The following is a 20020-nucleotide window of genomic DNA, read 5'->3' as shown; positions in this document are numbered from 1 at the left end:
AAATTCACTCAGCACCCTGCATCACTGCTAAAGGCAGGCAACACCGGCTGCACCATGTTTGGATCAACCCAGAGTCCAGCACTTCCAGTAGGAAGCCTAGCAGCCTCAGGCTGCAATCCAGATGCCTTTTGCACCATCAGCACATCTGTATCCTCCTCTAAAACAGGCACTTCATCTGCACTGAGAAAACCTTCATCATCCCATGATTCCATGTGGAAAGAAAACTCACTGCCAGAATCTTCCCCTCCCTCCTCTCCCTCAGACGCACTGTCAGTCTCATAATCCGGCTCAGAGGAAGATTCAAGAAGCATACCAACCACCTGCTGAGCAGTCATTCTACGGCTAGCCATAATGATTACTAATAAAGGTAACTTGTCACACAAGTCAACAACAACAAACACTATGTAAAATAAGTAATGAAAAAAATTCACCTTTATCAAAAATGGGAAACAACCTTTACAACGCAACTTTTACACCGCACTACCATTACAACGAAACTTTTACAACGCAACATCCATTACAACGCATGCATTTACAACGCAACCATTACAACGCATAACACTACAACGCATAACACTACAACGCACACCACTACAACGCATGCCATTACAACGCAGTCATTACAACGGATAACATTACAACGCATAGCATTACAACACATAGTACCCTTACACTATCCAACACTTACCCTACTGTTGCACCCCCTGGAGTTAGAATATTAATTTTTACCCCTACACTATCCAACACTTACCCTACTGTTGCACCCCCTGTAGGTAGAATAGTAGTTTTAACCCCTACACTATCCAACACTTACCCTACTGTTGCACCCCCTGGAGTTAGAATAGTAATTTTAACCCCTACACTATCCAACATTTACCTTACATGCAATGTAATGTTATGCGTTGTAATGGTATGCGTTTTAAAGGCAGTATGCGTCGTAGTGGAATGCGTTGTAAAGGTAGTTTCAAAGAATTCGCTGTAATGCCATGCGTTGTAATGGTATGCGTTGTAATGGATGTTGCGGTGTAAAAATTGTGTTGTAAAGGTAGGCGTGGTAAAAGTATGCTTTGTAATGTCATACATCCATCAAAAATACCTATACACTCCAAAACGATACCACTCACTTGCCAGAAGCAGCTAAACTCACCACCATGTACTCTGCTCAGACACAGTATGGATCAACAATATCCCACTAAAAAAGAAAGAGAAAAGAAAATTACACATAAGACAATGCAAAACACATCGAAAAGAATGTCTTGCTCAAAACACCAACTAAACATGCTGTCAGCATGAGACCACTTACAAAAAAATTAATTCCTAGATTACAATATTACTCATTTGGAGCAAAAACAACATAAATGTTTTACTTACCAAAAAACTGCAAGTACGCAAAGCTGCAGAACAACCACTGTCGAAACCACAAACACGAATCAAACGCTTTATACTAGAATACAAAAGGAGAAAAAAAACATTACAATCACATATGCAAACAATGACCCAAACCACGATCCAAGCTGAGGGGTAGGTGGGCCTAAGAGTATAAATTAAATATTCACCCCCGTAAAAGAGGAGCAACCCTTGCCCTTGAGGCCACCCCCCAAAACAAAAATGAAAAAAACTCTGGTGTCTAGTGGCTTCTGCCCCCCTTGGGGGCAGATGGGCCTAAAAACATACTGCTACTCTGCCACCCAAAGAGGACAGAAATGGTCACAAACATCCTCCCATAAAGGGGAGTAACCCATATCAAAGGGGCGGCTCTCCACCATAAAACAAAACCTTGGTGGGCTACTGACCCTACAAAAACAAAAATATGCCAAACTGCCCCTCAGGGTGATATCAAAAGGGATGATGGACAGAGCACTTCAGCAAATCTAACTCACCCTCCCGTCAACTGATCCGAGTTTAATCCATCACCATTCTTTAGCTCACTCCACCACCCCAGTTCAGACATGGCCATATGCAAATCAGTGTGACCCAGTGCGCTTTGATTGCCCTAAGTTGGTAGGGTACGCCCAGAGATGGGTCCCTTTGCCACTGGACTCAAGCTAACCTGGCTGATGACTCCTGATTAGCCAGAAACCGGTCCCAGGATGGTTGTTTCCGGGCTAGGGAAAACATGGCTTAGCAGGACTGTTCCCATGAGGCAAAGGGTCACACTCATTTGCATATGGTCATGCCTAAACTGGGGCGGTGGAGTGAGCTAAAGCATGCTGAAGGAAGAGTAATTAAATCTGTCCCTTCCCCCCAAAGGGGACAGACAAAGCCAAAATGAATGCCCCCAAAAGGGAAGTGACCCTTGCCCAAGGGGCCACTTCCCAGCACATTGGCACAATTTATTAAAAAAATTAAATTCTGCCCCCCCAAAGGGGGGCAGACAAAGCAATCTACATTGCCCCCAAAAGGGGAGCGACCCTTGGGCCAAAGGGCCACTCCCCAGAACAATGGCCGAATGTGCGCAGATTTTGTGCTTAAATTAATTAAAATTCTGCCCCCGACCTGTGGCTGACAACACGATTCACAATACCACACAATGGGGAGCGACCCTTGCCCAAGGGGCCACTCCCCGAACTAACAAACATTACCAAAAGTAAAAAGAAAAAAAAATCCCTGCGTCTAGTGGGCATTCTTGCAGCAGGATCGCAAGATCGTGCAGCCGGAATGCTCAAAAGAGGCATTGAGGGAAAGGAAAACCTTTTCCTTTTCCCCGATGCCTCTTTCTTTGAAATCCCCCCTCCCAGCCCCAAAACTCACCGCTTTCTCCACCAGCGTGCAGAAAGCACATGGCTTCCCTGCGCACCGGTAAACAAAGGGAACCCCAATGACATCAATGAGGAGGCAGGGGAAGGTCTTCCCCTGCCTTCCCCGTAAAAAAATTTAGGATCGCGCACCCATGGGAGGAGCGCCAGCGCTTCCCCCTTGGGGGGGTCTCATGATGAGCTGAGCTCGTCATGAGCTGTAATCTTCCTAAAGATCTCAGGATCGGGGAGACAAAAATAGCCACACAACAACAATGCTTAGGTTTGCTTCCCAGCAATCGTTTAATGTATCCAGTGATTTGGACAAAGAAAATAGTGACCTATTGTCTCGCTGTTGTGCGGAATTCCCCCACAACCAATGGTTAACCTAGAAATAAACAATAAAGTATAACGATACCCATTAGCCGCCCAGGTCCTTCAGCAGGGCTTAGGTCCAACCGTCCTCCGCATGAATACCGGTCCCGGTATTGCCCAGCGGAGGGCACTGTGCAGAGCAACGACCGACAATGCAGTTCGAATAAGGCTAATGGGGTTGGCTTGGTTCACTGTGTGGGAGCGCCAGTTGAGACGGCCTTTTGCGCTGTGTTTGAACGCACTCGGGAATGCCCAGCCGGGCACTCTACCGTAAGGTCCTGTGAGCGAGAAAGGGAGCAGCCGCTCCACCTTCAGCTTTATTACACACGGTTAAATAATCTCCACTTGTATTTCCGGTGTAGCGCACTGGTGATGTTACGGCACCTACACCCACCGGTTCCTCCCGGATACACCGGAATCAAAACCCAAGCAGAGACGCGGCAAACATCTCCGTGGTGTGCGTCTCTGCCCAATCCTGTCCTGGGAGCGTAAAAACCAACACTCAACCAAGACTCCTCAAGTATGACGGTAAAATGAGCAGCCGCTCTGCCTTACCTCCGTCGCGGAACTGATGCCTCTGACAATCAGGTCAGGTGTCTTCCACGAAAACAACACGGGTCCGGCTTCTATAATCAGCAAGGTTTCTGCAGTAAACAAGGAGGCCGGCAAGGATCTCAATATCCGACGCCGTCCCTTGCTCCTGTGCACTTTAAATAGATGTTTCTGGTACGCGCGCTGGTCGCGCTAGGCATGCTGGTACTGGTAGTTCCTGATCCGCCTGCTGATTCCGGGCTTCACTGCCGTCCTGCGCGGTATTACCACGTTGCGCAGCAGGAGACAGGGAATCCTTGATATGAGCACAGCGCGACTGTATGCCATGATGAGCTCAGCTTGTCATGAGCATACAAGGGCCTAAACAATTGACTAGTTAGAACTGGCATCATTGGCGTGAGACTCCCTTCCATTTTTGACGGATTGCCTCCTCTGTTTTGATATGTTTTTGCTGGATTTATACTTTGGGCACTGTGCCACTGATAATCAGTGCCACCGTGCAAGTGCTCCCTATGTTAAATCTATGTACTAATTGGTTATTCCATGATTGGGTTATTTGATTTATCTGTCAGCCCCTAGTACAGTGCGCCATGTGTGCCCAGGGCTTGTAAATCAAATTCTGCTGGTGGGCTTGCAGCACTGGTTGTGCCACCCACAGAAGCAGCTTGTAAAGATAGTCTCAGGCCTGCCATTGCAAGGCCTATGTGCAGTCTAGCACTGCCATGTCGACTTGGCCAAGTGCACCCACTTGCCAGTCCCTAAACCTTCCCTTTGGTTCATATTAGACACCCTTTTGGTTCCAGCGGCGATGGGTAGGTGTGATACGTGCAGCTCAGGATACTACCAACCTTATGGTGGAAGATCTCCCTGAAGCTTTACCCGCTGGACACTGTTGTTGTTTATTTGTTTTTAATACTAGGTATTGACAATCGCAACGCAAGAAGGGTAATATAATAGTGTTATCCTCCCTGAAATACATATTCTGTGGTAGCCATAGGAGCATAGCTACACCACACCATATATAAATTAGAGTAGACAGTTTTCCTCACACTTAGATACCTGCTAACATAGTCAAACGTGGTCCTGAAGAATCGCTTGATATTCTCTTTATAGCGTGAAACATGTTGACCTGACTACAACAACCTCTGGATCAGAGTTGGAAACATTATTTTCCTTTACTCTCCTCCAAAGTAATCATTTTTAAACCAAAGCAGTGGCACTCCGAATTAAAGTACTCTTGGTACCACTAGCTTTATTTTAACCCACAATACCCACGTCTACCACCTACATCTGGCCCCATACCACACTTCATCTATACGGCAGTTGGAAAAAGATCTCCGCCAAAGAGCCCCTCTTTGAGGTGTCGCCGGTTGGGTATTGCACCGCCGACCCAACGAGGAGCAAGCCCAAATGATGAAGCATGACACCTGAAAGGGTGTGTGAGGGCATTAAATCTAACAATATGGATTCCCAGGGTGAACTTCTAACCACCCTCCCATAATCCATTCACATCACTGACTGTACCAATCCGTTCTTTTGTTAGGAACAGCACGACAATTCTTTGCATAGACGTAGTTCTAGGGCACGTCGTGACTGGACCTTCGGTTCTCCATAGAATAGTAATCGCTCTCTACTCCTTACTTCTTGATACCTAATTACCCCTATGGTAGGCCCAAGGGCAGGGTGCATAGTAAGTATAAGGTAGGACATTCTCTGATGAATAAAATACATCTTTTAGTAAAGTTTATTTTAATATTCTGTGTTTGCAAATACCACTTTTAGAAAGTAGTGTAACGACCGGATTTTCGGACCAGATAGAATTAGCTCACCAAGACACCACCAACCGGCCGAAACGTAACCACCTCCCTCCTCAGGACCTACTTACCATGGTACCTGGGTACCTACCTGGGGATGGGGAATTAGCAATATACAAGCTTAGATCATCCAAAACACCAACAAATCCATAGGGATTACTAGAAACAATCACTAATTGCTACGGAATTCCATACTCTACACCGCACTCATACCTTATAGTCTCGCGGCAACTCAGGCCCAGACTACGCTACCCTCCTCCTCATAGTGAAGGGGGCAGTTCTGATTACTTACCAGTACACACTGACCACAATCAGTGTTCACACACAAGCCACAATCCTGTGGGTATACACACCGTATCCTCCAGGTGCTCTCTCTCTCTCTCTCTCTCTCTCACAAGCCACAATCCTGTAGGTATACACACCATATCCTCCCGGTGCTCACGCTGCCATCACAATCAGGTGACGATACACACCGTATCCCCCCGGTGCTCTCAATAATGCCGCTACACAACGGCGATTACTGTCCTATTGATACCTTCAACTCTCTCTCTCTGTTGGGAAGTGTCACTATATACCACTGGGAATATAATATTATAGATTATGTGATAGATAGACAGTTCAATCCTCTCACACAAGAATGGCCAAATCACGGTATGCAAAGGTTATTCTCTGATTTAGGCGCTCCCTGCTCCCTTGCTCAGTTACCACTTACCCGGACGGGAAACGCATCCGTCCACATAACAGCATCTGACTAGAATGTATGTATGTATATGGTCTTGTAAAGCGCACTGCTGCCCTGAGGCGTCATGGCGCTGTAGACCGCTTGGGAACCCGTCCTGGCTATCCCTGTGAGATGGTCCCTACTGGGTATCTCCAAGGTGAAACCAGGCATCCCTGGCGAATGTGGGGGGCCGTTGTAGAGATGAGGCAAGCTAATGCCCAGAGTTGCCGAGTGTGATCCCTGGTTAGAGTAAGCACTGAGGCGAGAATTATCGAGTCCGCTGACCCTGGTCCACGACCTTAGAAGAAAGGTTAATCTTACTACAAAAAATAACAGTTGCACAGTGGTTCACTAAGAACTGGGGTCCCTTTATTACACAATAGCAAATTATAACAACAAAATAATACTGCAATATAACATACAGCCTGAAAAGCAAAGGAAAGAATTAGAATATGTGTGTGCACGGTAATAAGAAAGGGTCAACGTCACCTTATGAGTACGAAGTCTGGACTCAGTTGTCATCTGGGTTCCCTTCTCGTCTGTGCCTTGGCTCATCTTAGGATCACCCCTGCAGTCACGGATACACGTCTGCACCGCTATGCTCTGTCTCCTCTGCTCCCCTCCAAGTCACTGGAACCTCCCTCTTGTTCTCTGTTTCGTCTGTCTCACTCTCGCCGTTCTGCACTACTCCTTTCTCCTCTCGATCACGGACTATCTTCACCTTCCGACTTCGATCTTATAAATCAGTTACTGCCGCTCTAGTATTCATTCGCTCTGCTAATTTCTTCACTCTGCACGCTCTGATCTCAGTATCAAAGCTCACCAGCTGCTCCAACTAAAGTAACTTCAATCGTTCTGAGAGATTATCAGCCTTCGGTCTTTTCGGACTTCAAAATGGCGACTGTCTGCTTAAAGTTGATTAACTGCAATAATGCTAACGACTAGCTGCCGTCTACTAACTGACTGAATGAACTGTCCTCCTCTTTGTACTTTCGCTAATATAGGACCTTGTTCAAGCATGGAAATTTCCAGCCAGTAACCTGCCGCCCACCAAATTCTTGTACCACCCCGTGCCAAGGACACGTTCTCAGCCGGTCGGCCTTATGTTATGTCTTCGACACGAAGAAAAATACAGTCTTTCGATAAGGGCCAGCCTGAGCCGGTTCTCTCCAAGCGAACAACACCTTATGACTAAAACATCACATTTGACCTAAAAGCATCTCAAGCAGCCGAGGCAGAAAGAAAGATGGAGTCTCTCCCGTTCGAGGCCTACAAGGCCCGAAGTAAGCATAAAGATGAATAACTCTATCAGGAATATACTAGTAACCTTATAAGAGGACGGAATAATACCAATACTAAGGAATCTATCCCCTAACATAAGCTTATAGGCCCTAGAATAGAGAAAAGAATAGGGAATTATGTCAAGCATCTTGTAAATAGGTCGGATCTAAGGCTCTAATCCCTCTATTAGAATGATAGTAGGCTAAAGTCACCTTCACTCAAAAAGGGAACAAAAACCTGGTCAGAACAAGTAGGTATTTGCTTGCCTAACCATTTGAGCCTGCCTCTGCTGGGTTGTGTATTTTTTTTTCTGGGTTTGTGAGTGACAGGGCTGGGGGATTCCAGGAGACAGGCTGGGGCAGCCCGGCAGTGAATAGAGAAATCTGCATCTAGATGGGAGGGAGGAGTTGCACCTGGGACCTGAATAGGGCTGGGCCTTCCCTCTACAATGCTGGCTCCACCCCCTGTGGCTTGTATGATGTCTCTGCCCTGCACAGTAAAAGGAGAGGAGGAATCATGTCAACAGAGTGCTCCAGAGCTGTATCTTCCCTCCCCTGAGCTGGCTCCACCTCCTGTGTGGCGGCTGATGTCTCTGCCCTGCACAGTGAAAGGAAGAAGAGAGTCATGTAAACAAAGTGCTCAGGAACTGGTTTGAACTAGGCAGAGGCCTCTCTGCCTTCAGAGAACTAGGGATTTTGGGGTATAAATATTGGGACCCTCAGCCCAAGAAATGAGATCACTTCTGGACAAGAAACCTTTCTGCCAAGGAGAAGAACCAAGGAAGCTGCAGGAGTTTGGACTGCCCCTCTGCCAGCGTGCTATTTGCTGGGTTGGCCTGCAGTGGTTGCTTCATTGCCAAGGGAAAGGAGAAGGAACTTTGTAAGGACTTTCATCTACAGAATATTCTCCAAGGGCTTGAACTCTGCTTGCCTCCTGCTAAAGTCTCAGGGACAAAAGACTTCACCTCCAGCTCCCTCCTGAAATTCCTTGCTGGGAATTCTGACTCCAGTCACTTGCGTGCCGCAGGGAGCTGGAAGCGCGACACATCGAGAAGAAGCGCGTCGCCGCCGCAGCTGAAATCATCGCAAAGGCCGGAGAAGCGAGCCTTTGCCGCATCTCCCTGGAAGCATGTGTTCATCGAAGCTGCCTGCTGTCGCATCACCGGAGAAGCGTGATGCCATCGAGAGAGTCGCCATCGCATCACCGGCGAAGTGTGTCTCAGGACCTGCCATGGCTCCAGAGTACTGAGTCGTCCCAAGGCTGCCAGGGCATCATCGCATCACCGCATCAAGGGCGCCATCTTCTCGCATCGCAACCGGATCATCGCAGCGCATCAAGGCGCCAACTTGCGCACCGCAATGGGCCCGCAGGCCGAGAATCTACGCATCACCTCCGCACTGGTAAGGCTCACGACGAGTCCCCTACTCTGCGCAAGCATTGAGGAAGGACGCAACCGTTCCCTCGGTTCACGGAAATGACGCATCTCCCCTTTTGCAAACCTTTTGTTCACTTTGCGTTACGCATCCAGGTACTTTGTTGAGAATATTGTCGCATTTACCAACAACTTGAACTAAGCAACTTGAGTCATCTTTTAAGTAATCTTAAGTGTAGTATTGTGGATTTTTGTCGTTTGTGGTCTTGTGTGTAAGTCTATATAAAGCATACTTATTTTTATAAAACCTGTGTTGTGTCCATCTGTAGTGTTTTCACTGTATTACTGTGTATATTCACAAATGCTTAACACACTGCCTCTGAGTTAAGCCTGTCTGCTCGTGCCAAACTACCAAGGGGGTGAGCAGGGGTTATTAAGGAGTGTAATCCCCTTATCCTGACTTAGAAGTAAGGGTCCCTATTTGGACAAAGGTGAATACCATTGCCAACTAGAGACCCCCAGATCTAACAAATATCAATGTACTTTGAAGTATCACGTATTTTTTATGTTTTTTTCTTTAATATGCTTTTATGGACATTTTTTTTAATCTGTTTTTATTATTTGCATTTACAACATTGGCAAGTAAATCAAAATATAAAGTATGAGCTGTTGCATTCAACGTACACACTCGCTTTGAAAAATCAGCAATAAGTCGTACAATAGCCCGGCCGGCTGCAATAAAGACCTTAGACATTAGATTTAACACCTCTCCCCCACATGGCTCACAGGTCATCGTCAGAACTGTCTTCTGCATGGTCAGGTATAGGCTCACATATGTTCCCCCGATAAACGTTCCATGCTTCCCATATTTTGGTCCATTTTTTAGGACAACCCCGGTTTATGCAGACCGTCCTTTCGGCCATCATGGCTAGATCTATATCCTTACACCAGGCCGTTAGTGAAGGCAAATCCTCGGCTCCCCATTTCTGCGCTATATTGCGCTTTGCCACCATGAGTCCCAGTGTAGCCCAAGTTTGCGCCAGGCACGTGAGGTCATTGGGTTCCCACATGTTTAACAAGCACTTTCGGGGCTCTGGAATCAGGGCATTTTTAATGTACCAAATAAAGCTTGATTTGATTTGACATGGTCAGTGACATCATTCATGACATCTCAAATGACATCACTCATGACATCATCCACAGACGCAGTGACACACCCACTCATACACCAAAACTACCTCTCACATACCCACACAACCACTCACATACCCATCACAGACCCATACAAGTGCTCACACAACCACTCATTCATCCATTGAGCCACTCAGACAACAACTCACTCACAACCACTCACTCACCCATAAAATTACTCCTACAACCAGTCACTTACCAATACAGCCACTAACCGAGCTACAAACTCACCCTTACAGCTACTCATACACCCACTTATTGACCTATACAGCCTCTCATACTTTCCCTCACTCACCCATACAGCATCTCAACACAGCCACTCACTCAGCCATACAGCCACTTACATACCCATTCACATATCCATACAGAAACACTCACATATCCACTCACTCACCCATACAGCTTCTCACACACCAACTAACATAGCCATCAACCACTCAAACAGCCATTTACTCGCCCATATAGCCAATTGACACACCCACTCACCAATACAGTCACTCACACAGCCACTCACTCATCCACACAACTACTCACACAACTAGTTATACACCCATATAGCCACTGAGACACCCACTCACACATGGATACACACAGTCACACAGCCACTCGCATAATACGTTTTACAAATATTATCACTCATTAGTTATAGAGAAAGTATACTACTTTAACTTTTGTAGTACCTTAGTGTTGGAAGGTTGGTTATTGGTAGGGGCAAATGTAGGTCTGCCACTGGCAATAAGGCCGCTAACACATGATGGGACCCAGCATAGGTCTTAGAAAATTATTCCTATGCTCAACCCTTGGTAACGTGGCTGCGAGCAGACAGGCTTAACTTCAAAGACAGGTATGTAAAGCATTTAAAAACACAATTTCAGTAAAAAATCTAGACACAACACAAAATACAAATCCCACACCAATTTATAAAAATAGGTAATATTTTTATCTTTTAAATGACACCAAAACAAAAAAAATCACTGTAGGGAACCAGAGATATGAATTTTTAAAGATTAGTCACTTTCTAGGGCTTAGAACCCAACAGTGCCCCTTTTAGTCATTTCGTTTTCTCTGTCAGGGACACACCTTTATAAATTGCTCTGAAGAATTTTCTCACCACTGTGGTGGACCTTCTTCAGCAAGAGGGGTCCAGTTAGAACACCTACCTGGATTTCTGCTTGCGGGTCCTAAAGTATCCAACACATAATCCAAGGTTTTGGAATCTCCAAGAGGGCCCTTGAAAGTGTGAAACTTCAATTCAGCAATCCACTTGAACAAAACCCTTACAAATCCACTGGTACTCCAGGCTTTGAATTCGTTGTGGGGCTGTCCAGGTGAGCTCTGTTAACCTGTAGCTTGCAGGGAGTCCACTGAGTCCTTTTGCAGCAAGGTAATCCACAGGACTGCAGTTTCACTTGGTGCAGTCTTGATAGGTCAGGCCTTAGAGCTCCTTGGACAGCAAAATCTTATCAGCAGGGCACTTCTTGCTTCATTCAGTTTCAAGCAGCAGATCTGGTGGGCTCTGCCACTCAGATACGTATTCAAAATTCTCTGGGTCAAGCACCTGGTTATTTCTGACCAATGAAAGCAGGGCAACTCCTCATAGTTATGACCACGTCCTGTAGAGTGTGGCATTAGTTTGTCCCAAAGTGCACCATTGTTCCAAATCCATAATGGCTGATTTTCCAGCAAGGAGGTAAGACCTGGCTAAACACCCCCCCCTGGGATGGCTTACTTCCATGGACTCTCCCCCTACCGTCTGCACATACCTCCCTTAAGCCTAGCCCTGACTCTGGGTCAAGAGTGTCAGATTGAAACTGAAACCCAGGCCTCCCCTCTGCCTTTGAAGAGGATGGTTTACGACTCCACCCTCTGGCCTGGCATTCTTATAGACCAGCAAACTTCCCTCCCAGCAGAGGGGTTCTTTATCACCTCTTCAAAGCAGCCTGTCTAATCCACTTAACTCTGACCAATCAGGGCAGACCACTGAAAGGCTGAATTTGGACTTACAAACAAGAAAGTCTTATAACTTCTTGTATGTACATTTTAGGAGAAATTCAACAACATCATATTGTTGGATTTACTACCACCATTCTGGGAAGTCTTTGAATGGTCCGGCTAATCCTCTCCTATCAATATTTATTAATCAATAACTTCCTACTATGTTAACCGATGGGCCATGGGGTTTGCAATGGGGAAAATGACTTGGGCCACTTTTCTAGCACCAGGGTTTATAAAACCATATTTTATAAGTATTTCCCTAATTTCTACAGGATCCCCACCCCCTGTGCAACTAGGGGAGGCTTGAGAGGTTCTGAATCTGCAGAAATATTGTAGTTTTCCATACCCACTTATTCTAGCATCAAAGTCAATTTGAGCAGCTATTTAATACAATGTGGGGAGTGATATGTAAAATGTCACTTTACCCAGGCATATAAAACTCATTTTATAAGGGTGTACCTTATAGATAACTGACCCCTCACCCCTGGGATACTAAGGGGTGACCTGGGGGTCCCTAATATGCAAACAAATGGTAGGTTTTTCATTTTTAAGGGCCCCTACCCCCAAAGTTGAGTTTGGGCATAATTTAAGGTTTAAAAGCTGTCCTGGCAACCAGTGCTGCTTTTAAACTGACCTCAGGCTTTAGCACTGCACACATGCTGGTGCAGAGAATCTGCTGGCCTCTAAACTGCCAAGCCCCAGGATAGTGGAGACTTCTAGGTAGTTTAAATCCCCTCCCTTATTACATACTAGGGGCTTACTGGGTAGGTCATGCCAATTACAGGGGTACCCCACCATACCATAGTGTACCCTCGTGTATGTTGGATGTATTCTAATGTGTTCCTTTTAGCTTGGCACTGGCCCTGCTCCTGGTTAAACAGAGCCCAGGGTCAGTCAGAGACAGTTACCACCAGTTCCAGTCAGCAAAAACAAAAGTGATGGGTTACTAACCTACACCCTGGTAGTCCTCACCGGCTAAGTGGAAAAATCTTTAAAGTCATCTGCATTGGCATGGGCAACCCCAGGTCTGTGTTACACTATAAAGTCCATTCCCTGTAGGGAAATGGACCACCTTACCAGCTTGGGATTCTCCCCTCTCATCTGCATGAGCCACCTGAGAGGCCTGTGGTCAGTTTGAACACGAAAGTGAGTCCCAAACAAATACGGACGCAACTTTTTCAGTGACCACACCACAGCAAAAGCCTCTCTCTCAATGGCACTCCACCTCTGCTCTCTGGGAAGAAGCCACCTGCTAATAAAGGCAACTGGCAGATCAAGGCCCCCTTCATTTAGCTGTGACAAAACTGCCCCAATCCCTTGTTCTGAAGCATCAGTCTGAACTACAAATTATTTTGTGTAGTCAGGGGCCAGTAACACTGGTGCTGAACACATAGCAGCTTTCAGAGTGTCAAAAGCCTTCTGACCCTCTGGGGTCCAAATCACCTTTTTGGGATTCTTTTTAGAAGTCAGTTCGGTCAGGGGACCCACAATGGTCCCATAATTTTGAACAAACATTCTATAGTACCCTGTTAGTCCCAGGAATGCCCTGACCTGAGTCTGGGTAACTGGAGCTGTCCAATCCAAAATAGTTTGGATTTTAGCTTGGAGAGGCTGTACATGGCCCCCACCTACCAGGTGGCCCAGGTACACCACAGAACTCTGCCATATTTGGCACTTGCTTGCCTTAATAGTCAGGCCTGCCTGCTGCATGGCCTGAAGCACTTCCCTTAGGTGGTTTAAGTGATCCCCCCAAGTAGAACTGTATACAGCTATATCATACAGGTAAGCTGCACTGAACTGTTCCAACCCAGACAAGACCCTGTTCACCAACCTTTAATCCAAAGGGCATTAACATGAACTGATAATGTCCCTCTGGTGTGAAGAATGCTGACCTCTCCTTTGCTCCATCAATGAGGGTAATCTGCCAGTAATCTGAAGTCAAATCAAAAGTACTCAGGTACTTAGCAGCCCCTAACCTATCAATAAGCTAATCAGCTCTAGGTATAGGGTGAGCGTCAGTCTTTGTGACTACATTCAAACCTCTGTAGTCCACACATAACCTTAACTCCTGGGTCCCCCCTGAGGGTTAGGTTTAGGTACCAGTACCACTGGACTGGCCCATGGACTCTCAGACGGTTCAATTACCCCCAGCTCCAGCATCTTCGCAACCTCAGCATTAATGCTGGCTCTGACGTGGTCAGGCGACCTGTACAGTTTATTTTTGACAGGTCGGCTGTCACCAGTGTCAATGTGGCGCACACACCACTCAGTGATGCCTGGGGTCAGAGAGAACAGGCCAGCAAACTGCTCCGGCACCTGCTTAAAGTCTCTGTGCTACTGGTTTTTCTCTTGCTAGGAAGTAATTTTTTCCTTCCTGTACCACTGGCAAATGGGTGTACACACCATGGTGGAGAAGTAAGGTTTGGTGTTCATAGAATAAGGTGTGTTGGCCATACCCTGGGGATGCGGTGTGGGTACTTGGACATCCGGAGTTGATTTCCATACTGTGGCAGATGCCTGTGATATTGCCCAAAGAAAATATGGACATTTACTGTTGTTGTATTTATATAGCACTTCATAGATTCCAAACCTAAGTGACCAGGGGGCAGATGTGTCAAGATTCCGATTTGCGAATTCTAAATAGCGATTTTTGGCGAATCGCTATTTAGAATTCGCAAAATGGAATGTATGTACAAAATCGCTATTTTTTAGCGATTCCTTAACATTCTTTATTTGCGAATTCGTATTTTGCGAATTCGCAAATAAGGAATAATTTCCAATGCATTCCTATGGGCAGGAGGCCCATAGGAATGATAGTGCAATAATTCTCAAATTGCGAATTCGCAATTTGCTAATCGCAATTTGAGAATTATTTCAAGGGTGCGGGGGTGCCTCAAAGACACCCTGCTGCACCCCTGAAATTTACATGTACATGGGCATGTATGTGCGTCACATGCCACCCTTACAAATGCCAAATAGGGCATTTTTAAAAGAAATCGCAAATTACCACCAACTACAAGTTGGTGGTAATTTGCGATTTCTTAACCTGAATTCGCAAATTGAAATTGCTACAAACATAGCATTTAAGGAATCGTAAAAATTGCGATTCCTTAAATGCTATGGCAAAATAAGGAATCGCAATTTTTTGCGATTCCTTAAATTGCGATTTTTTTATACATTCCAAATCATGCTAAAAGGCTGTTTGCGAGTCGCAAAGGCCTTGATACATCTGGCCCTAAATTATTAGAACAAAAGAGTAACGTTGTATGACAGGTAGACACATTTACATCATAATTACATTAATACATTACATATGATTAGAAGGAATAAACAAATGTGTTATATTTAAGATATATATATATATATATATATATATATATATATATATATATATATATATATATATATATATATATATATATATATATATATATATATTACCTACTGGCGGTCGCCAGTAGGTATATATAGTTAGGACCTAGTTTCCATAGGAAATCCGCAACATTCTATTGGGAAAAACTTTGGCGCCGGTTGATCAATCTATGTGAATTTCTCAAAGAAGATGGCGCGTTACGCTCCGCTCCTTCCCTGAAAGTTTCGGGGGATTCGTGAAGCAGGGGCCGAGAAAAAAGGGGGGTCCCAAAACGAGTTTTCCCCATGCAATTTTCCATAGGACCTTTAGACACGGCTACAGCCCAAACGGCTGAACGGAATTACAAGAAATTTGGCAAAATGGTAGAGTCTGATTCGCAGATCACGCTTTTGCTTAAATGGTGTAAATCCCTCCAGTAGTTGCTGAGAAAATTCAAGTTGAAATCAATTATATATCTATAAGCGCGCACAGTGCGAGCACCGTGCGCGCACCGTGCGAGCACCCCGCGATTTTTCAAAAAAAAAATAATACTTTTTAGGGGCCTTGGGGGTCCTTGTGGGACCCCCTGAGCAGGCCTAGAGGGTCAGGGTGCTTCTACCCTGCCCCCTTTTTGAGTTCTACACATTTGTTTTCCTGCTTTCCTGTGCCTTAGTCTACTGAGGCACAAGATGGCTGCCAACTGTTTCTGTTTTGGAGTGTTGATAGACAGTAGCAGCCAATCAGCATGCCTTCCAGAGAAAGTTGCATGCTCATTGGCTGTCAACACTACAAACCAGGAAGTGTTGGCATCCATCTTGTGCTAGGTAGACCGAGGCACAAAAGAAGCAGAGCTCACAGCCCACACAGCTCTCACAGCCCACACAGCTCTCACAGCCCACACAGCTCTCACAGCCCACACAGCTCTCACAGCCCACACAGCTCTCACAGCCAACACAGCTCTCACAGCCCACACAGCCCTCACAGCCCACACAGCCAACACAGCCCATACAGTTCTCACAGCCCACACAGCTCTCACAGCCCACATGGCTCACACTCTCACAGCCCAAACAGCTCTCACAGCTCTCACAGCCCACAGAGACCTCACAGCCCACACAGTCCTCACAGCCCACACAGCTCTCACATCCCACACAGCTCTCACAGCCCGCCTAGGTAGACATCCAGTGTCTGTGTGTTTTTGTAAAGTTTAAATATGTTTTACATATTGAAGAATGAGTGGATGTATAAGAGTATGGATGAAGGATTTGATTGTATAAGTGAGTAAGTATGTGTTAGTATATCTGTGAAAATGTAAGCTGTTCTGTGTTTAACTGTATAGATGAAGAAATCAAAGTGTGATTGATTCTTTACAGGACTGACTAGGTGTGTGAGTAACTCCATGGATGAGTGGCAGTGTGTGAGTGTCTGCATAGGTGTATGAGTGCATATGATAGTGTTGTAATAATGAGTGACTGTATGTACGAGTGATTGTATGGCTGAATGAGTGAATGTGTGTGTAGACGTAGGAATCAGTGAGTGCGTATGTAGTAACTGGTATTTGTGTGTCAATGGTTTCAAAAATGATACTCTGTATTTAACACTAGGTGTAACAGAGGTTATATTAGAGTGTAAGGAGGAGCATTGTATTATCACATGAAGTATATCATCAGTGGTGTGATCATTGATGTCAAATTAGATGTCATCAGTGATGTCATCAGTGATGTCATTTGAGATGTCATCAGTGATGTCATCAGTGATGTCACTGACCATGTCATGAATGATGTAATATGTGACATCATCAGCAGTGGATTGCGAATGCGCGAAATATATAGTTAGTTCAACTAACTATATAGGAGCAATTTCAGTGTTTTTTTATATGTTAATTCCTAACTATATAGGGCCTGAAACCTATGGTTTTTTCAGTGAATTTTCAAGGTTTTTTAAATGCTAATTCCTAACTATATAAGGCCTAAAACCTATGGTTTTTTCAGTGAATATATATATATATATATACAATGTCATATATATATATATATATATATATATATATATATATATATATATATATATATATATATATATATATATATATATATATATATATATAGCTGCACGTTTCCTGGCTCCATGCGGTTTCCAGAAAGAAAAATAGGCCGGCACACTGGTATCCGTTTTGTACAATTTATTAACCAGAACCCCCCTTCACCCCTCGCAAAAAAAAGAAAATATATATATATATATATATGACATTGTATTTTGTTTGAAATGGACTTATTTGCAATTTTATCAATATTATCTTTTACTATGCTGCATAATTACATGAATACAATATGAACAGGAAAAGTAGCTAAAGAGCAAACCTTGCAAAGGGTAATTTTCTGTGGAAAATCTTTTGCTGTGGGGCAAGTGTTTGTCAAAGAGTAGTTAGGCTGTGTGTTGCAAATTGGGTATGTGTTTCAGCAAAAATGTAAACATACCTTATAACAAGTAACATTGCAAAAATGTCAAAATACAATGCAATTTGGAAACCATATCCTTAAAACCCTCTATGCCTGCTACCTTCAAAATATCAAATGTAACAAGTCATCGAATTTCATTTAGGAGAATAGGGTAAACTTACGTTTTAAAATACTGCACAATATTATACAGGCACCGTTGTACAGGAGACATGTCGAATTCATGAAAATTAAAAGAGTACATGAAAAATATGAGTATACTCACGAAAGCAGCAATGGAATATCATGGGGTCTCCGCTTGACAGCATTTCTTTTTGAGTAAATTATAAACCGGTGTAATTTCTCAGTTATAGTTCCATTCGACACGTCAATTGGATTTGATTCTGTCCAGATATCTAATGATACCATAAATATGCGAATATTTAAGGAAGTAAATCTCTAAAACGAAAGATACACATTAAACATTCATTTGATGTTTGATTTTTTTTATACATCATATATTGCTATGCATTCTAATAATACAGTGTTTTCTTTTTATTATTAACATACTTCAACAAAAGATGTTTTTGAAATTTAAGAAGAGTGGCAATGTAATGGTTCCGTACACTTCCAGCACATCAATCCTACAGAACTGCTGCAGCTTTGTTCTTATTCACAAATTAAGCTGGTGGAGTGTATGCCTGTTGCATTATGGCTTTAACCCCATAGGCCACCAATTCTCAATCCAGTTTTATTTATTAGGGTTTCCCCCACAAGGTAATTTATTTTCTTGTCCTATTGTGAAGTAGCACCTTAAGCATAGATGTTTTGAGTTTGCCTTCAATCTTCTTCTCTGGCTGGCATCCTACCTCACACCGTACTGTTAGGATCTGCCTTCCCCCACTTCATATCTTTCACTCTTTCTCTGTCTTATTTCACTCTTTCTCTGTCTTACCTTCAAGACTCATATCTAATCAGGATATTTTTTTTCTACTCACTCTTTTCGCCTTCTGCCGCCAGACCCTCAGCTCTTGTTTCTGTCCAGTCTTCCTAACTATCATTATTCCACTCTCCCTCTCCTTGTTCTGACCAACCTCTTTTCTCCCTTGTTCTCAATTCTCTTGCAATGTCTTCAACTAGATTGTCAATGTTAGACCTGGTACAATCGGCATGGGTCTCCCATCCATTTTTTACTGATTGCCTCCTCTGTTTTTATATGTTTTGCTGGTTTAGATGCTTTGAGCACTGTGCCACTGCTATTCAGTGCCAGAGTGCAGCAAGTGCTCCCTATTGTAAATTCATGTATTGATTAGTGACCCGATGATTTGCTTATTTGATATACTTGTCAGACCCTATTACAGTGCACCATGTGTGCCCAGGGCCTGTAAATCAAGTGCTGCTGGTCGGCTTGCAGCACTGCTTGTGCCACCCACAGAAGCAGCTTTTAAAGTGTGTCTCAGGTCTGCCATTGCAGTGCCTGCTTGCAGTCTGTGACTGCCATGTCAACTTGGCAAGTACACCCACTTGCCAGTCCCTAATCCTTCCCTTTTCTACATTTTAGTCACCCCTAAGGTAAGCCAAGGTGCATTGTATGTAAAAGGTAAGTCATGCCCGCATGTATGTGGCATGACCTGATAGTGAATTACAGCCTATTTAGTTTTTCACTATGGCAAGGCTACCTGTCCCCATATGCCAGAATGGGCAGTTCGATTATAACATTTTATAATCCTAACTGACCCAGCGAACATAGTAGAAATTAGAGTTTAGTATGCCTGAACTCAGAATGATAAAATACATCTTTTAGTGAAGTTGGTTTTAACATTCTGTGTTTGAAAATACCACTTTTAGAAAGTAGGTATTTTCTTGCCTAACCAGGCAGCCTGCCTCTGCTAGCGTGTGTATTGTATGTCTAGTTTGTGAGTGACAGGGGCTGGGGTAGCTCCAGGAGACAGGGTGAGTCAGCGCAAGGCTGAATTGACCTATTTGCATGTAGATGGGTGGGAGGAGTAGCACCTGGGACTGGATAGCGCTGTGCCTGCCTTCCACAATGCTGGCTCCACCTCCTGTGGTGTGTCTGAGAACCCTGACCCACGCTGCCAAAGGAAAGAAGGAGACATGTAAACAAAGTGCTCCAGGACTGCACAGAACTGGTTTGGACTAGGTACAGGGCCCTCCGCCTTCAGAAGACAAATGATTTTGC

The 20020-nt window shown here is 44.5% G+C and overlaps 1 protein-coding gene across 1 annotated transcript in view; it reads right to left on the bottom strand.

Moving 5' to 3' along the window:
- The window catches only part of LOC147683095 (disintegrin and metalloproteinase domain-containing protein 9-like), a 2555772-nt gene that overhangs the window by 1721493 nt on the left and 814259 nt on the right, over nt 1–20020 (bottom strand). The window contains exon 7 of the mRNA XM_086942496.1: nt 18107–18279. Within this exon, the coding sequence (XP_086798622.1) occupies nt 18107–18279 (173 nt within the window). The remainder of the gene's footprint in view (nt 1–18106; nt 18280–20020) is intronic.

Source organism: Lissotriton vulgaris, chromosome 11 (assembly GCF_964263255.1).
Source record: "Lissotriton vulgaris chromosome 11, aLisVul1.2, whole genome shotgun sequence".
Classification (NCBI taxonomy): Eukaryota; Metazoa; Chordata; class Amphibia; order Caudata; family Salamandridae; genus Lissotriton; species Lissotriton vulgaris.
The sequence above is the reverse complement of the archived record's forward strand: the minus strand, read 5'-3'. Positions and strand labels throughout refer to the sequence as shown.